General features: G+C 43.0%; 1 protein-coding gene across 1 annotated transcript; it reads right to left on the bottom strand.

Annotated features, from left to right (window-relative positions):
* Positions 1–447: 447 nt before the first annotated feature.
* On the bottom strand, positions 448–13,991 carry TXN (thioredoxin). The gene is made up of 5 exons (XM_058523753.1): positions 13,884–13,991; positions 9,156–9,260; positions 8,630–8,689; positions 1,108–1,173; positions 448–651 (listed from the first exon to the last, which is right to left on the bottom strand). Exons 1-5 carry the CDS (start codon positions 13,905–13,907, stop codon positions 589–591), a joined length of 318 nt encoding a protein of 105 aa, XP_058379736.1. The 5' UTR covers positions 13,908–13,991; the 3' UTR covers positions 448–588.
* Between the last annotated feature and the right edge of the window lie 6,281 nt (positions 13,992–20,272).

Consider the following 20,272-nt stretch of genomic DNA (forward strand, 5'->3'; position numbering starts at 1 on the left):
CTCCCTTGTGAGCTGACCATGATGAATTCCCAATTGATATAATAGGACTCAGTTCCCATTAGCAAAATTAGCAGCTCACTATGACCTTTTGAAGAGGAATCTCAAACTAGAGATAAACAGTTCCTTCACAGGTGGACATCAATTGTGGTCATGCTGATCATTCAGACAGCACAGGGGCTCTGCCTGCTAGAACAGAAAACTATTTTCTCTGTTCATAAGGGTCAAAAAATAACAGAATTTTAACATACTACTTTATTATCTGCACTGCTCCCAACAAGATTTTTCTAGAACTACACTAAAGTAGTAATAATAGAAAAAAATCTTAATAATGTATGAGATTACTAAAAAGTGATCAAGAATATAGGAAACTAATTAGGACACTAAATATCTAATGCCCACTTTTTATTTTGAAAGCTATTCAGAGACACCAGACAGTTTTAAAAAGGGTAGAATTAATATTTTATTGTCGCTTATAATCAGATGGCAGTTGGGTATATAGTCTTCATACTTGATCTTTCCTTTTTGTAAATAAAAAAAAATTACAGGTTTTAAACAGCTGATGTCTGGTCATGTTTTCAGAAAACATGATTAGATTAATTCATTAATGGTGGCTTCAAGTTTTTCCTTATTAGCTCCAGAAAATTCACCCACCTGTTAAGAGAACATTGAATTGACATTAGACGTACATCATGTCCCTATTGTGTGTCTAAGATATGATGACACAATGGGAAGAAATGGGGGGGAAGTATAATCTCATTAAAAATTAACATCCCTAGATAACACAAAGTTCTTTTTAGTTAAAAACAAAAACTAAGAAGAAAAACCCTCAAAGTCTCAAATACAATTTTTTTACAGAAATACCTCAACAAAGACAAATGCACTTTATAATATAAATATGAAGCACGAATCAAAAGGATTTTAGTGACTAGCTCCAGCAAAGATCAATTTTCAATTAGATGTCACATTATGTATTTAAATCAATGAAGAATGACATATTTAAATAGTCTTAAAAGTAGACAATGGGGACACGCTTCCCAATGTGAAGGGCCAAGTCCCTACAGTTTCTTCATTCACATCATGTTTTCCTTCAAGGTCATATGTACCTACCTTTTGTCCCTTCTTAAAAAACTGGAAGGTTGGCATGCATTTGACTTCACACTCTGAAGCAACATCCTGGGGGAGAGGGTGGTAGGAGGAGAGGACAAAACAAGACTATGAGTACCAAGCTTTGACAGAAGAATCCCAAACAGGATTCTGTGTCCTGTTATATACCCACATCTCAGCCTTAGGACTTTTTTTTAGCACATGCAAATCGATATAGTGAATACAACGGCAGCACAAAAGCCAATTTGGTCACATTCTCAATTAAAATTCTTATCAATATGCACTCTCCTCTTTGAGGGGCACCAACAAGCGGAATGCTACTAGCATCAGATGCTAGACAGTGATTCAATAAGTTGTGTAATCAATTATATCTTGACTATTTCAAGTATCATAAAGAAGCAATAACAAATTCTGCTGTAACTGCACTCAGGATTTTAATCTGAACTATTCCTCAGAATTAGCAACTCTTATCTTTGTTCATAGTTTTTCCAGTTTTATTATGGGAGTGATCAGAGATGATGATCATAGGGCTCAAGTCCAGTGTTAATTTATTTGCAAAAGAATTGTTCAAGAACAGAGTCATAGTAATCCAAAGGGACAACTCCATACTGGTTTTTCTGCTTCTTTTATTTTTAATTAAAAATTCACTTGTAGGTTTTCAAACTTGGCCACCTGAGGACATTACAAGGTTCCTCCTCACCCCTTTAAATCAGCAAAAAGCTGGGCCCAGGGTGACTCCTGGCTTAGCGGAAAATAGATTAACTCCTAACATTGTGAATCGGGCTAGTTGGTGCATATTTTCTCTTCTAGATATGGCTCTTATCAAAAGATTTTTCTGCAACTCAAAGATCATCGAAGTCTCGAGCATTCTTCGGTGTTGTTACAAGAACACTAAGTGAGAACTTAACACTGCCCTCTCAATACCCCATTCACACAAGATTTGGAGGGAAATGCCATGAAAATGGGTTGGTCTGGACCAGAGTGTCAGGTGAAGAGGTCCAATAGGGATTGAAAATGTCAGCTTAGCACTCAAAAAAAGAGGGTGGGGAAGAAAACGCACAACCTCACAGCACCTAAGCAGCAAAAGCTGTGAGGACAGCAACCGAGGAGGCAGAACTCCGAGAACCAGATCATGGAAACCAAAGAACCTTCAGGGGAAAGGCAGGTCAACTACAAACACCGGGGTGACTTCTAGTTTGGGATTCGGGAGTGAGGGGCACAGGAATTAAAAATGGAGCCATCTCCAGTAGATGGTACATGCTGGCCTAACTTCACCTCTTCCTCGGAGACTGGAAAGAAAAGCATGGCTTTACATCTTCAGGAATTTGCGCGTGGACTGTGGCAAGCTTGGGCAGGAAGGGTGGTGGGCACTCCTGTTGAAGAGTTCTTTCCAGAGAACCTTTGCTTTTCCTTTAAATGCTGGGTGACAAGAGGCACAAGGGCAGTAATGGCTGGAATAAAAATGGCTGATATATACTGCATGCCTGCTATGCTGCAGACACGGAATAGTCACTGAAAGCAAGAGTTATAGGGAATTACCAAGAAATGTGATAAGACCATCAACATGAAGATGATGACATTTTCACTGCACCAGTTTACAACTCCAGTGATTCCCCGGTACTGTGAGCAGACAGGATCGAAAATGGGCTGAAGAGCTGACAGGAAGACTATGAACTGCACAGGTCAAAGCTCCTGGACGAATTGTGGATCAGGAAGTCCAGAAGATGACAAGTTAGGAGGATAGCACGGGTTTAACTAAAAGGTTGAAAACTGGTAGTCTTTGGGGGTGAATCTGGTCCAGATAGATTACTTTGCCCGGATAAGTGCTTTAAAAAAAAACAGAGCCAGCACTGATGGCCTACTGGTTAAAGTTCTGCACACTCCGCTTCAGCGGCCTGGGTTCAGTTCCTGGGTGGGGAACCACACCACTCACCTGTCAGTAGCTGTGCTGTGGTGGTGGCTCACATAGAACTAGAGGGACTTATAACTAGAATATACAGCTATGCACTGGGGCTTTGGGGAGGGAAAAAAAACGAGAGGAAGACTGGCAACAGATGTTAGCTCACGGCGAATATTTCCCAGCAAAAAACACACACACACACACACACACACAAACTTGAATTGGTTGCCCACTAGCTGATAACCTCTTGAACTTGAATATTTGGGGACACTGGGCTTACCCCTCATGGCACTGGAGAGCAGCTGTTTACTACAGTCCCTATCCTCTCTATGTGCACATGTAAGCCACCAGCGGACACTATGTTTCACATAAGCAGTTGGAAGAAGCAGTTTCCAGTTTATGAAAAAAGATCAACATTCACAGAGAAATGGTGTCAAGGCTTTGAGATAGACTCTTAGTGTGTGTTAAATCATGTTCATACAATTTATTTTAAATTGTAGGCAAGTCTTTACATGGTAAATTTTTAGTTAAAGCATTAAGAATTGTCTCTTTCACTGGGTGTGAAAGAGATTTTTAAAGGGACACAGGATTCTATACCATAATTTAATCTCCCATGTTGGGCTTTTAAGTTATTTCCAATTTATGTATATCTATATGAATAAGTTCTCAGACACATCCCTAGGGCAAAAACCTTAAAGCAGAATTGCTGGGTTCAGGAAGATCATTTGCATTTTTAATTATTTATTTAAGAATAATCCACAGTCAATGCAGAAAAATTGGAAGAGGGAAGCCATTCATATTCTCTACTAGCTATATACTTTTCTTTACAAAATCCATGTTATATGCACTGAAACACACACACACACACTAGGTATAATGTACATACAATGGACTTTTCCCCATGAAAATGTACACAATCATTTTTTATGGTCCAATAGCCTTATCATATGGATGCATCATCATTTTAACTAATCCACTGGTCAACATGTAGGCTTTGATTTTGCCCAATGTAAACACTTTAATCTTCATATACAAATATCTCTACTTCCTGGTTCAATTCTCATCCCTTCAAGTAGAATTGCTGAAAGAACATGCTCAATCTAAAGGCTCTAGCTACATACTATTAAACAACCTTCCAAGGCATCCGTGTCACTTTACCAGTATTCATGAGTTTTGCCATCCAGTTTAAGACTTGTCATGTAACCAAATCCATCAGCCCTTCCCGACCCCATTCATTAAAAGCACGGGCTTTATTCAATTTAGCATCAAACAGACTTCAGTTCTGTGACTGAACTTTCCCAGGCCCATGTCCTCATGGCAAAGGAGAAAAACAGTTAAATTCTTAAGACTACAAGAGACAAGGTGGTTTATGTGCTTGACAGTGTCTATCATTTCCATATGTTCGGTGTTTTCTAGGATTTTTATGTTTAAATTTCTACTAGATTTTACTCGAGAATAAAGAATGAAGTAGAGAGGCAGCATTTTAACCCCAAATCATTAATACACGGTTAAACAGACTTGATTCTGTTTTTTTGGACTTTCTATTCTATTCCATGGATCAACCTATCTATTCTGGTTAGGAGACCACCCTGTTTTAACTAGTGCAGCTAATATACTTTATGGGCTTGTCCTTTCCCACCCCCCACAATTTCTATTCTCATTTTTTTAAAATACTTTCCAGGATTTTCCTGACTATATTATTTCAGAACATCATAGTCAATTTCCCAAAAATGTCAGACTGAGATTGAGTTCAAGTTAGAAAAATTTGGGAGTACTGATGTCTTAATAAAACTGAGTCACTATCTAGGAACACAGTATACCCATCTATTACAACCTTTTATGGACCTTGGTAAAGTTGAGTAGTTCTTTAACTAACATTTGATCTTTACTGTCTACAGTTAATGTCTTATTTTTATTTCTTTTGCTTTCTACTTCTTGTTCCATGGACTAATTTGCCTATTCCTGTAGTGATTTAAAAGGTATGTATACTTAAAAATTTAAGTAGCTACCTTTGAGGTTTTAAAAACATTCAGAAGGCTAGCTCACTCCCTAATGACACCCCCACTTCCTGGTTTGTTTGTGTTTTTTATAGATCTAGAACTTAAAAAAAACTTAAGAGTAAAATTGACTTTTGGGAGGAACGTATAAGTTCTGCGAGCTTTGACAAATGCAGTCAGTCATGTCACCACCCCCACAACCACACAATCAGGATACAGAACTGTTCCTCAGTGTCCCCTAAAATTTCCTTCAGCAGCTCCTTTGTAGTCAAACCCTCCTCCCACCCCAAACCTGGCAACAAATGATCTGTTCTCCATCCCTATAGTTTTGCCCGATCTTGGATTTTTATTAGTTTTTATTAGTAAGTGTAACAAGACTACATTTTACCTTATTAGTTTCGTTGGTTTCTAGCTTAGCACTGCATGTAGCTGAAATAACTTTAAACCTCCTTTTGTCACTTCTATTAACTCATTCCTGGCTGTTCTAATCAAAATGGAAACACACAGCATCCTAGAAGGTTGCAAAACTATCAGGCTAATTTAAATTACTTTGTTTCTTGTTTTAATTTACAAAATAAGTATCATACCTTGTAGAGAGTTGGGAGTAGAGTCTTTCATTTTCAAAAGGGCTAGCACTCATACTTTTCTATGAATTCAAAATTATTTTGTGTACCACATTATATGTCCCTTTGAATCTATTACACCTAAAACATACTTTCTTCCAAGTGTTTAGAGATCCTTCTATTAACTGTATGCCGCTTGCCCCAAAGACATTATAAATGTAAAGTACCCTGGGTCCGAAGTTTATGGTCAGGAAGTATCTGCATAAAAAACTTAAACTAATTCAATCATTCAACATTCCATCTATTTAATAATATGACCTAACATTCAGAAATGAGATTGATGCAATTTTTATCCCTTATCTGTATTCTTTTAGAGTCAAAACAAGGTGATGGTTTTACCTACAGAACTCCACAGCAACCATAAGATCCACTCATGTCATTCGTAAATTCCACGGGGAAAACCAACTCACTGGTTGTTTAACAAACTGCTTTTTATTTAAATTACCTGCCTTACTAATTCTGCTGAATGGCCAGGTGAGTAGGAGCTGACAGAGATTGCTGCTACGTGTGTGTGGTGACCAAAGGGTTCTGGAATGAGTTCAATTTTTAACTCTGCAACAGATCAATAAGGCTATTCAGATAGTGTAATAGTAGTCATTAAAGGTATTCAAAGGAAAAAAAATACTGCATGTTGCTCCATTTTTAGAATATGGAAGCAAAGTGAAAGGTCCCCAGTTTGTGAGAGGGTCACTCCAACGTCTGGAATTATGGTGATTATGAGAAGGCCACCCAGACATGGAGGAGGAGCTGTCACACAGAAGTCCTTGACTGCTCTGCACACCCACTTCCCAAAGGTTTTGGATTGAGGCAGTAAGAGCACCTGTCCCTGGTCCAGCACAGCACAGGAGTCAAAACCACAGGCTCTGCCTCGGTTAACCTACTTCTCCTTCCGTGCTGCAGTCCCATTGTCTGTTCAATGGGGGAGCTAATAAAAGCTGTTCTCATAGTTACTGTGGTGATTACATGACATAAGGCACTCAGAGAGCTGACCACAGCATCTAGCACATGTTATTACTTTCAAATAAAATCTATTCAGTTGCTATGACAGGGTCAGTACCAGCCAGAAGTTTCCCTAGTCCCTTCCAGGTGCCATTCTCACCTGGTTAAGGTGACCATATGAAAAAACAAGAGTGTAAGTTAGGTTATAGCAGGGAGCAAGGGTTTTTTCCCACAAACGCATGCTATCTACTCTCACTTCTTTCTTTTAAAACTCTGGGACACATCAGAACAATAACTTAACAACCATACAATAATGATCCATTCATTCATTCCAGACCTACTACATGCAAGCAGGTATGCTAGGTAAAGGGGAAGCACAAGTGAATATGACAGGGTCCCTGACCCCAAGAAACTGACAGGGACTAATGGTAAAGGACAAACACAGCGAGATCATTATAATAATAGCCAAGAGTCACTGAGTACTTATCACGTGCCAGGCACTATTCTAAGCACTTCACAGGTATTATCTCACTTAATCCTGACAACTACCAATGATGTTGGATTAACGTGGCCATTTTGCAAAGGATCAAACTGAGGCACAGAAAAGATAAATAACGTAACCAAGCCTGCACAGCTAATGAGGCACAGAGCTGGGAAACAAGCAGGCAGTCAGGTGTGGGATCCTCCCCGTCCCACTACCACAAATGCAAGAGGACAAGAGGGGCAGAGGACATCATGGGGACACAGGAACGGAAAGTAACCTAGTCTGGGGCCTAAAAGGGGCTACTTGGGGAAGGCTTCCTGAAGAAGATGTGAAGCTCACGACTAGGAGTTCATCTGGAAGGAAAGGAAAGGATATGCTGGGTAGAGAAGACAGTGTCAGCAAAGGCCTGAGTGTGGCATCAGAAAAATGTGCTGAGAATAAACAATGTGGTGTTGGCAGGTCCTTACAGGTTTAGAAAGTACTGCCATATACCTGATTTTATTAACCCTTCAGTACCTTTATTAAACATCCCATGTTTGCTCAACGAATAAGCAACCTTGGGAGGTTGATGCGGCAGGTCTTAAGATCTGGACACAGAAAGAGAAGAACCAAGGCTCAAGGGAGAAGAGAGATAAATAAGCCTAAAGCAGAAGTCACTGGGACAGGACAAGAACCCAGGTCCACCACATCATACCCCAAACCCCTCCTGCCCCACTGGGGCTCAGAGGAAAGGCCCACCCATCTGTAAAGAGCCCCTGGGTGATGCATCTTGAATACACTCTCCTTGTTCAGTGGGCTGTGTGAGAGGCGACGTCATGTGCTGGGGGCCTGACCTGCACCCACATGACAGAGCCTCCTCTAAAGCATATGGTTAAGAGCATCAGCTGGGAAGGCAGACTACCTCATTCTAAATCCTGGCTCTGCCACTTCCTAACTGTGACTCCATGGCAACCTCTCTGTGTTTAAGTTTTCTCATCTGTAAAATGGGATGATGACAGCACCAAGGATAAAATGAATCGATATTTGTAAAGCACATAGAACAGTGCCTGCAACATAAAGTGCTAAACGAACACTTGTTAAATTAAACCAACCCCAGAATTTTCCCCCAGATTACACTCTCAGCTTTCTATCAGGCACCTTGGTGTTTGTTCTTTAAAACAAATGGGTTTTCCAATTGACTAAACTAGACTAGGACAGGCTTGCGAATACACTTCCTTGTGTCATTAATTCACAAAGAACCTTAAAAGTAGTCGCCCAGTTTGGTGATACCATCCACTCTTAGTTACCATAGTCAAATTCAATTTCTATTTACTGAGCATCTCAGAATTTTAGGTAGAATATGCAGGATTTTAGAGAGAGCTGTCTGTTGGTATGCTTACTTTAGGACGTGATGCACAGAGCCCTGACGTCTAGGATTAAGCTCCTAGTTGGCAGAATTACCTGTTCTTCCAAAATACAACTTTTTAGCTAGGGCTGTAGTTCTAGTATTATTTGACATATTTATGAAAACAAGCACTGTGCAATTCAGAGGAAAAGGCCAATGTGAAAAGCTTAGCAGTACTGCAAATTTCCAGCCACGTACCTGACAGTCGTCCACATCTACTTCAAGGAACACCACGTTGGAATACTTTTCCGAGAGGGACTGGAAAATTTAAAAGGAAACATTCACAAAGATTTAGAACTGGGTAATGGCAGTCAACACACTCAAGCTTCTTAAATGGAAACTTAATAAAAGTAGAGATTAACTAAAGATCCAAAAATTTAGACCTGGGACCAGGTAAGCATAAAGGACATACATTTTCTCTGAATCAAATTCCTCCTAATAAAATAATTTGGTGCCAAAAAAACAAAAGTCATGCAAATAAATAAATAAATAAATAATTTGGTGTATCAACTTTGAAACCTAAATTTCAAACAGGGCCTGTGTTTAGTTTGAAGACAACCAAGTTGTCTTCAATGGCCTACAGTGTCAACCTAAATTAAGTTGTTATACTATTTCTTTTAGACCAAAGATGCAACAAAAAAAACCTCAAAGGTCTTCAACTCTCCCTCTTTCCTAGCTTTGTAACCACAAATCTCTCACAAAGGAGAAGCTGTTTAATACTCACATGAAAGAAAGGCTTGATCATTTTGCAAGGCCCACACCACGTGGCTGAGAAGTCGACTACTACGAGTTTTTCTCCTGCGGCGTTCAAGGCCTCCTGAAAAGCAAACTAAGAAGAGAAAAAGAAAAGCATATGTTTAATAGCTTCATTTCCAAAAGCCCTGACAAAACTTGATAGAACGTGACATAAAGTACAATTTGGAGGTCCAGCTTTCAGGACCTAATTTTTAGTTAAAAAAACAAAAAAACAAATCAAAACAAACTATATTTGAAGAAATCCTACAGTGTTGTTGTATTACTTGATAAGATGAAACAAATATAATGTACATAGTGTATCGACATTCGTGTCTTCATGAGTTTTCTAAAATATTGTTCATTAATCTATATCCAAACTAAGCAAACACAGGGAAAAGACTTTTGTATTAAAAATGTTTCCACATCAAATCTAGGTTTTTTGAAAAAAAGCTAACACTTTTTTGATTAAACTATTTTCTATGGTAGAACACGCCAAAAGCTCAAAAAAAATATCAAGGAAAATAACCTTCCCAAACCCTTACGCTCAGACAATCACTGTTGACATTAAGTATATTTCCTTGTATTCTTTTTAATGGAGTTTCCACAATTGAGATCACACTGTTTATCTTTGATTTCTGCCCTTTATCTCAAAACTCTGCCCTCGTTGTGGACCACAAGAAACACAGTTTTAGTTCCTCATGAAAGGAATTTCCTTAGATGTTATTTTGCATAAAGAATGCATGTTAAGTAAAATTCCACCAAGAGAAATGATCAAGAAATCCCTTCCCACCAACCTCCCTGAATAATTAACTGACGGTCTTGATACTGTAACCCTAGGAACCCAACCTTCTAGTTAACAGGGGACTCATTTTTACCCACAATTAATCAGTCAGCACTGACCAAAACAGGAGCAACGAAGAGAAGTCAAAACAGAAACATCTGTATCTGAAGTCTAGGTTTCTTCAAGGGAAAAATACTAGTCACCTTGGCTTAATTAAAAACTAACATTCCCCTCCCTTGAAAGCTAAGAATCATATCAGATCTGGTGCAGTAAAGAAAGAAAGTAAACAAATAAAACACCATAAAAAAAAGTGAATCCAAAGTGAATCCCTCTGAAGTACAGTTACTTCCCTAGATTTCTAGTTTCTACCTCATGTTTTTTTGGGAAACAATTCACAAATAATGTTCCTGAGAATGCCAAGTCATGACTTCTGTAGGCTTTTCAGTTATGCAGGTACAAACTTCCACCCCACCTTTGGGTGTGGGGAGATGTGTATGGGTGGGCTTGGGGGTGGGAAGCCACAGAGAGGAAGTTAGAAGTACAGAACTTATTTTTTTTTTTTTTTTTTTTTTTTGTGAGGAGATCAGCCCTGAGCTAACATCCGCCAATCCTCCTCTTTTTTCGCTGAGGAAGACGGCCCTGGGCTAACATCGGTGCCTATCTTCCTCCACTTTATATGGGACGCCGCCACAGCATGGCTTACCAAGCAGTGCGTCGGTGCGCGCCCGGGATCCGAACCAGCGAACCCCGGGCCGCCGCAGCGGAGCGCGCGCACTTAACCGCTTGCGCCACCGGGCCGGCCCCCAGAACTTATTTTTTTACAAACCATCACCAATTTTTCCAGCTGAATTTCATTCAAAGCCTGCCCTAACATGATTTTGTAGAAGGTCAAACCAGCCATTCTTCACTGCAAGATCCACATAAGGCAGGAAACAAGTCAGGGAATGCCAACGTCTGGTCAGATGAACACATTTGTTTGTGAACATGGCTGGCCCTCAGTAAATTCTTGGTGGGATTACTTTCAACATACAATGTATTTCAAACACTCTCAAGGGTTTCCCAAAAATGATTCTGAATCAAATTCAAGCAAAACTACCTAAAACTCTGAAAAGAGGCATGCAACGATAACTTTTGGCTTAACTGATCAGGAGTTACAGAGCCAGGTATGTGCAGACTTCATAACAAATTCTCATCTCCTGATACTTAAAAGTTTGCCTAAAACAGACATCAGTTTAAAAATGATTCAAGACTATCGAAGATGCAAAGCACCATTTCTAGCTCCTGGAAACTAACAATGAGGATTAATCAAGGTACCCATTACTGACACAAATGTTCTGAAAACAAAACAATGGAGCTGAGCTGAGGTAGATAAGAGCAGAGTCTAGCATCTCTTTTCCTAAACATACCCATTCCAGAGATAATAAGCTTAAGAGTGGATGTGAAGCATTTAGCAAAATGCCTGTGTGTAGAAGATAGTTCAATAAATGGCAGCTACCATTCTTTAAAGAAAAGAAAACAAACTGTTGATTTCTTTCTCATCACATTTATAATCCATTATCCCACTCATGTCTGAAATAGAGCCTAGTGGCTCTAAACCAACACAGTGCCTCAGAGTTATCCTGGATGGCCCAGGGCACCAACGTAGTCCACTAGGATGAAAATCTAAGGTGCATTCAATATTCACAAGTAATGGTCAAATTAATTTAATTTTGATGACTCTGGATCACAATTTTGAAGATCAACTGATTATCAGGGTCCTTAGGCCCCAGGCTAGTGCTTTTTTGAGTAATGAATTTCCTGTCACCCTTGCACATCTTCCCGCTGATGAGAGGAGGAGAGTGCCATCTTTCCAACAACTAAAATAGGGAAGGACTGAAAGGCGTACTCCAGGAATCAATTTTTTGTTTGTAGTGTATGGAATGTGAAACAACTAATAGAAGCCACTCAAAGGCTGCCTCACTCCTTCAATGGGTTCTCACCTGCTGGGTTATACTGATGAGGTCGCCAGAGGCTGGAGAACACCCCCACCGCAGATTGTCACTTAGGAGGTACTGAATAAAATTATGTGGAACAAAACTCACTATCAAGGATCTCTCTTTTCAACAAATGAGAGGGTGCTAATTTTAATATAAAAGCTCACACAATTTAAAAAAGGAGGATCCCAATAGGAAAAAATTGATCAAGGAAAAGCAGACAACAGACTACCATTAGCCAATCAACATATGCGGGGGGAGGGGTTCAGAGTCACTAATAATCAAAGATATTCAGATTAGATTGGGACTATTTTTCTTACTAATGATTTGGCCGAAGTTACGGGGGAAAAGTCAGCGTTCATGGGGTGGAGGGCAAGGAGAACTCTCCTATGTTTCTTGGGGCACTGACAAGCTTTAAAAGGTTCACCATCACTGCACTCGAGACCCCAACCTGAGGAAACAGTCTGAACTCTGTCTGTACAAAGCGTTATGAACAAAAATATTCACTGAAGCATCGAAAACCGCCGAAACGTGCAGTAATGCGTTCAGATATTGAAATCATTACAAAAGCTTCTCGTTACATGGAAAGTGTTCAGGCTAAATTAGACAGGGATAAAAAGCTCAGAAACAAAACAGTATACGTAAAATAATCTCAATTACTTTGTGGTTGCTTCTAGGAAATAGACAATCTCCCTCTTCCCAAATTTTCTACCATGATCATACATGTTTTCTGATTATAAAAGTAACAAAAAGATAAGGGATCATCACAGAGAAACTTGTTTCCCAAAGCCCATCCCAGCAGCTAACAGGTGGGGGCACTCATGGCGGGGGAGGTCTCGCCTTCCCCCTGCTTTATCCTAGGGTCGGGGGTACCGCAGGGGTAATGCTTTGGAGAGGTCTTCCACTGTTCCAGCAACATCAATGCTCTCTCACTCACTTTCAAGACTCTGCATTTAACAAACATTTCTTGAATAGCTACAATATACCAGACACTATGTTAGGCTCTGAGTTTTCCGGGCAGGAGGGTATTAGGCTTGCAATGACTCTCCAGTAGGAGAACACTTTTTGCCTTGGGCATCCCTAAAAGGACAGAACCACCAACAGGGTACCCAGGGGCGACGAGCACGCAGGCGGGCACGGCTGCTCCCAGGGGAACTTAAGGCTTCAGAGAAATCCACCCACTGTGGGTGAATCACAAATGGGTAGGGCAGCGCAGTCCCCTGGGCCTAGCCTTGGGGACTGAGTCATTCCAAAGCCAGCGCCGCCGGAAACACGCCCTGCGCCGCAAGAGGAGGAGTCCCAAGGGCGCCGCTCGGACCTCACTTCCTTGCGGCCACCTGGGCCTCCGGGCCGGACTCCCACACGCGAGGAGGGTCTCCAGCCTGGAACCGCCCCCTTTGCGCGGATACAGCACGCGTCATCTCTGGGGACCGGCAGCCGGAGGTCTCCGGCCTAGATCCGCTCCCAAGGGAGCTCACCCACCCAGCGCGGGTGGATCACGCCGCTCACCGGCGAGAGAGTGGCGGCCAGCAACCCCGTGCTTTCTCCAAGGGTCCCTCCACCTGCTGGCCCGGGCCCGTATCCGGATATTTATGGGGCCAAGGGCGGACTCCCTCCATCCCCTCCCTCAATTACGGCTTCCCGGACCGGGAGGTGCAGGAGGCGCAGAGGGGGACACCTGGGCGCTCCCAGTGCGCGTGCATCCCCCGGGCGCAGTGGGCGCGGGCAGCGCTGGGCACCCCGACCTCGCCCTCCAGGGCGCCTTCGTCCCCCTCCGCCCTTCCTCCAGGGCATGCTCGACACCTCCGGCGCACCCAGGCCCGGGCTTCTCGCAGTCCCAGGCCGAGCCGCCGCGTCCCCTTCGCCCAGGGATGCGGAGCGGCGGCCTGCCCAGCTCCGGCCCCTCGCCTTCCCCAGCTACGGAGGCTGCGCGTCGCGCCCGGCCTTCCCCGGGAGCGCGTACCTTGCTCTCGATCTGCTTCACCATTTTGGCAGCTGGAGTCTGACGAGCGACCGCAACAAGCGATGGAAGCGGATCCAAAGCGTCGGACGCAGCTTGGAGCGAGCGCAGCCCTCCTTCCCTTTATGCAGTAGGGGCGGGACGGGCGGGCGCGCGCGGCGTGCGTGTGGCGGGGGCGCGCCCGCTCGGGCCTCCCGAGCCCGCCAAGTCGCCCGGCCAGGCCCCGCCTCCCGGAGCCGCCGGGTGGGAGCGGGATCAATGTCGGGGGGCGGGGCCGTCGCCGGCGCGGGGCGGAGCTCCGGGAAGCACCCTCCGCCCGAAACCGCCGGCAAGGCTGTCCCGTACCCGGACTGGGATTGGGGACCTGTGGGGGCCATCGAGCGACCAAAAGGGCGCGTGCAGAGTGCACGGCGCGGGGAGGCGGGGAGGCGACGGCCATACCCAGAGCCACAGGGTCACGTGGGAAGGGGTCAGCCAGGCCTTCATAGAACGCGCCCAGGATCGAGAAGGTGCCGCCAAAGCCGGCGCTTTCCTGGAAGAGGCCCGCCACGCCCCCGCCCCCCAGCCGCGCGCACCCCCCAAGGTGCTGAGTAAAGAAGACCGGGAATTGTCTCTGCGTGTGCAGCCTGCCTCCTTCTCGGAACTCCCGGCGGGGATTCTCTGCTGCTCTTGCCTCGTTCACGTTCTTTCACTTTCGCCGGTGAAGCCGCTGCTTCAGCGTGACACCGCAGTTTAGTGCCATAGGGACGGCCGGGCACCTGGCTGGGCTCCTGGCGAGCACACAGCTGCGTGCGGGATGTGAGTACGGCCAGAGTGGTGCAGTTGTGACCCCGAGCGGGTCCTGACTGCCCGGTGCCTCAGTTTTCGTTTCTGTAAAATGGGACCCATGATGGTCTCTAACTCATGGTGGTGTTTTGAGGATTAAATCAAGTGCTTGTAAAGTGACTAGGATACTGCTTGGCACATGGTGAGCGCTCAGTAAATAGTTATAACGGTAGCTATTGTGAGCACTGATAAGGCTTGCTTGGTGTCATGGGGGGCCGTGCTGAGCTTGGCGACCTTATCTTTCTGATGGCACCGGTACACACATTTGTTGAATTTTTTCTACCAGTAGTAGACCTGGAGCAGAGAAGTGGGCCGTTTGTGTTCTTATAGGGATGCGTGTGGCAGGTTGCGTCCGGCAGGACTGGGGCTCGTGGAAGTTATGTTAGCGGGCATTGTGAAGCCAGGAGGGCCTTTCAGCAGCTGGAAGGGGAGGTGGAGAAGCTTTTGGGCTGGAGAGAGGAATGAGAGCCGGAATGTTGGGGTGGGGGGTCTGAGTGTGAATTTTCAGAGTGGAGCAGCTCTGGACGAAGCTACATCCATGTGTGATTGGCTGGGATGTTGAAATTGCTCCCTGGCTTCCTCTCAGGGCCCCTAGCTTCTCCGTGCTCTCTCAAACAGAGGAAGGAAGAAAACCAGAGGTGTTGAACCTATTGTGCAAAGTTTCTGGAGGGATGAGGAGCACAGGGCCATGGGTAAGGATATGGACAAGGGACACATGCTAAGGACAATCCTAGACAGAGGAGGGTGGACTGGCCTGAATGCAGCAAGCTTCCCATAGACAATAAAGACTATTGGGGCAGAGGAGAGGCCTGTGCTCCTGGAGTCCCAGGAGCAGAATGTATAACTTGCTTTGCTGCTGCTGTGTCTTCAGCCCAACTTACATCCCAGCTTCTAGGCCTATCTATCAGTTGGTACATTTATATGGGACATGACCTTAAATGATTCAGCTGTAGGAAGAGGAGGTATAGATCTCCAATGCCCATCCAAACCACCCTCAGCTGACATCTCTCCAAGGACCTTACAAATGTCCAGTGACTCGGTTGGAGGAGGTCCTGACTCCCACCTTCAGAGGACCAATATAAAGTAGATATGGGGGATGCTACAATTAGAGGGCACTGGGAGGCTGGCGTGTGTGTTAAGATCCCAGACCCTGTGATTAGATTCCCTGTCCTCATCCCCATTCTACCACTCTGTGGCTGGGTAACTCTAGACAAGTCTAAATAGCCTTTCTGTGCCTCAGTTTCCTCATCTATGAAATGGGGATAATATGCTATTATAAGGGTTGAGTGAGCTAAGATATGTGTAAAGTGCTAAGAATCTTGCCTGATATGCAGTAAGTGCTGTATAAAGTATGGTTACAGGCTATTAAATGGAATGGTGAGATCCCTCTGGAATGAGGGCAGAGGTAGAAGAGGCTGTAAAACAGATGTGCAAGTCCTAAGTGAATTAAGTAACCAGGAAATTAGTAAAGATTAGTGAGCTCAATAACACGAGTCTCAAAGGAAAAGGATTTTTTCCCTATCTAAGTGTGAAAGAAAAGTGGGCTAGACCTGGCCCTACCTAAAGAGGAACATCCCCTGCCTACAGGGATATAAACTTGCGTCCTTAGGATTTCAGTTGTGGCAAGGAGGTGATGTTCTGTGAGGAAAGTGAGGTGGAGGGGAATTGTTTGGGACAGCCCAGTCAGGGGGGATCCATTGGTGCAGAGAGCTAGGGGTGAGAGGAGGAGAGAAAGGGTGATGTAAAGGCCTTCATTTGGGGGTCAGTTCTGTGTATTAGTCAGAACTCGCAGTTGTAAGGAAGATTCCAGCTCAAACTGACTTAAACCAAAAAGAGAATTAGTAACTCATATTATCAGGAACCCCAGGGGCCTACAGATGTCACAGATCTCTATGGTTTCATTCTCAGGAGGTTCTCCACCTTATGTAAGACTAGCCCAGGCAGCGCCAGGCTTCTGTTCCTACCAGTTCAGTATCCCTGAAGGAAGGCCAATCTTCTCCCCGGTCCTAGTAAATGTCCCATAGGCTGACCTTCATTGACTTGAGTTGGGGGGAGGCGTCAGCCTTGCTTGAACCATTTTGACCAGGAGTGAGGAAAATCCAGAGGGTCACCAGAGAAAGGGGACATGGATGCTGGATAGGCAAAAGTGATGTTTCCATGTTGTCAAGAAGAACAGAAATGAGTAGTGTGGGTGAGGAACTCACTTCAGATTTCTGGGTCAGCTCAGTCTGAGGCCCCATGGGGGACTGGAAAACTAGGTTTGCTGTCTTTGTTCACATCTGAATTTGAAGAAAATGCAGCTCTAGGGCTTCTGAGGCAAAGTTTGCTCAGATCACAGATTCCTCTAAGTGTGGCCCTTGATCACCTCATTCAGCACAGCTAGGGGTGCTGATGATACTGCAGACTCCTGGACCACACACAGACAGGCACATGGAAGCACAGCCTTTGGAGGTAGATCCCTGGAATCTGCATTTTAAAGAAGCATCCCAGGTGATTTGGTGTAGAAGATTTGATAGACTGCCCTGGGATCTTCAGAGGGAGGCCAGCTTGAAGGCTGTGTCTAGCAAGAGAGTTGAGATGAGGACACAAAAGAGAAAATGGTAACGGATATAAAATGGGGAGTTCAAAATAATATAGTAAAGAAGGTGGTCGAAGGAAAAGGAACAAATACACATGCATAGAACAATCATTAAGTGCCAGGCCTGGAGGTAGGTGTAGCTTCATTTTTCTCAGCATCCCCTCGGAGACAGATATTATTCTTCCCATTTTACAGAGAAGAAAATCAAGGTTCAAAGAGGTCACCTGGTCACACCAAATGCACACCAATTCTTATACTCTGTTCAAGAAGGAGAGGACTTGCCAGCACTGTTTTAAGCCAGCCCAACATGTATCTTGAATACCCCTCTTTTAACCAGTGAAAAATATCTAACATTCCTTACACTAATTTACAAACTGTAACTATAAGGATATTCGAATAGTTGGCAGAAACATCCTCTGGTACATCAATTCCTATTTGGAGATTTTTCAAATACTAATTTTTTTTTTTAATTTTTTGTTTATTGCAGTAACATTGGTTTATAACATTGTAAAAATTTCAGGTGTACATCATTGTACTTCTATTTCTGCATAGATTACATCATGTTCACCACCAAAATACTAATTACAACCCACCACCACACACATGTACCGAATTATCCCTTTCACCCTCCTCCCTCCCCCCTTCCCCTCTGGTAACCACCAATCCAATCTCTGTCCCTATGTGTTTGTTTATTGTTGTTATTATCTACTACTTAATGAAGGAAATCATACGGTATTTGACCTTCTCCCTCTGACTTATTTCACTTTGCATTATACCCTCAATGTCCATCCATGTTGTCACAAATGGCTGGATTTCATCGTTTCTTATGGCTGAGTAGTATTCCATTGTGTATATATACCACAGCTTCTTTATCCATTCGTCCCTTGATGGGCACTTAGGTTGCTTCCAAGTCTTGGCTATTGTGAATAACGCTGCAATGAACACAGAGGTGCATGTACCTTTGCAAATTGGTGTTTTCAAGTTCTTTGGATAAATACCCAAGAGTGGAATAGCTGGATCATATGGTAGTTCTATCCTTGATTTTTTGAGGAATCTCCATACTGTTTTCCATAGTGGCTGCACCAGTTTGCACTCCCACCAGCAGTGTATGAGAGTTCCCTTCTCTCCACATCCTCTCCAACGCATGTTGTTTCCTGTCTTGTTTATTATAGCCATTCTGACGGGCGTCAGGTGATATCTCATTGTAGTTTTGATTTGCATCAAATACTAATTTAAACACCCCAAGAGTGGACTCCTGATTAGGGTACTTCAAATGTTAACTATTTAGATTTTAAAAATGAATATACATATAAATATATGTCACACTTTCAATGCTCAGTATTTTAATGTAAATTTCAAACAGTATAACCATCCCTGTGAATAACCTACCCTGCATACTGCTGCTCTTTACATCCCCTGGTCTGGTGCAATCATCCTTGTCCCTGCCCTCTCAAACTCTCCCTGTGCACCCTCCAGGAACCAGCTGCATTCAGCAAGTACCACTATATTCTTAACCTCTTCTCAGATGTTTCTTTTGCATTAACTGAAATTTCTGCTCTTCTCAAGTAGAGGCCCCATATATGTCAGGGCCAGGAGGTCAGGCAAATGCTCCCCATTGCTGCTTCCAGACTCTTTCTCCTCCTTCAAAAATCCCATGGGTATCTCTGTAAAAAAAAAAAAAAAAAAAAGAAAGAAACTTGATCCTTACTTCACACCATACAAGAAAATTACTCAAAATTTACTATACAACTTCTAAAAGAAGATGTTAGAGATAATCTTTGCAACCTTGGGGTGGGCAAACATTTCTTAGGCAGGACACGGAAATCACTAACATAAAAGAAAAAGCTAGTAAGTTTGACTTCATTAAAATTAAAAATCTCTGCTCTTTGAAAAACATTGTTTAAAAAAAATGAAAGGGCAAGTCACAGACTGGGAGAAAATATGTTCAATACATATACATAACAAAGGACTTATATCCAGAATATATAAAGAACTCTCACAACTCAATAATAAGACAAACAACTGGTAAAAATAACACAAACAACTGGTAAAAACGCAATAGATTTGAACACACACTTCCCAAAAGAAGATACATGAGTGACTTATAAGCACGTGAACAGACAGATTCTCAGCATCATTTGTCATCAGGGAAATTGAAATTAAGACCACAATGAGATACCACTTTGCACCCACTATACTGGTAAAATGTAAAAGCCTGATAATACCAAATGTTGGTGAGATTGTGAATTAGCTGAAAAGAACTTCCATACCCTGCCCCTAAGAGTGTAAAATTGTACAACCGCTTTGGAAAACAGTTTGGTGGGTTTTTTTTAACTATTTTTTTTTTTTAAGGAAGTTAAACATACATTTACCGTATGACTCAGTAATTCCACTTCTAGGTGTTTAGACAAAAGAAATTAAAACATGTATCCACACAAAGACTTGCGTAAGAGTGTTCATAGCAGCTGTATTCATAATAGCCCCAAACTAAACCCAAATGTTCATCAACGGGTGAAATATTACTATAGTCATGTGTTGTCTAACAATGGGGTTATGTTCTGGGAAATGCATCGTTAGGCAATTTCTTTGCTGTGCGAACATCATAAGAGTGTACGTGCACAAACCTAGATGGTATAGCCTACTACACACCTAGGCTATTTGATATTAATCTTATGGGATCATCATCATATATGAGGTCTGTTGACCGAAACGTCATTTGGTGCATGAACTTTTTACTACCACTGCTGATAAAAGTGATATTTCTGAACAACAGGATACTTCTCAGCAACAAAAAGAACAAACTGCTTATATACACGGTAACATGGGTGAATATCAAAAACACTATGCTGAGTAGAAGAAACCAGAACAAAACACTACATACTGTATGAATCCATTCATATGAAGTTCTAGAACAGGTAAAACTAATATATAGGGACAGAAAGCAAATCAGTGGTTTCCTGATGCTGGGGTGGGGGGATGGCAGAGAAGC

This window comes from Diceros bicornis, chromosome 28, assembly GCF_020826845.1.
Source record: "Diceros bicornis minor isolate mBicDic1 chromosome 28, mDicBic1.mat.cur, whole genome shotgun sequence".
Taxonomy (NCBI): domain Eukaryota; kingdom Metazoa; phylum Chordata; class Mammalia; order Perissodactyla; family Rhinocerotidae; genus Diceros; species Diceros bicornis.

Bases quoted from the DNA above. Each gene is read 5' to 3' on its own strand.
- TXN (XM_058523753.1), bottom strand. From the start codon at position 13,907: ATGGTGAAGCAGATCGAGAGCAAG. The intron at 9,261-13,883 runs GTACGCGCTCCC...TTCTCTTCTTAG, and splicing joins TGAAGCAGATCGAGAGCAAG to TTTGCTTTTCAGGAGGCCTT. The intron at 8,690-9,155 runs GTGAGTATTAAA...TAAATTTTCCAG, and splicing joins TGATCAAGCCTTTCTTTCAT to TCCCTCTCGGAAAAGTATTC.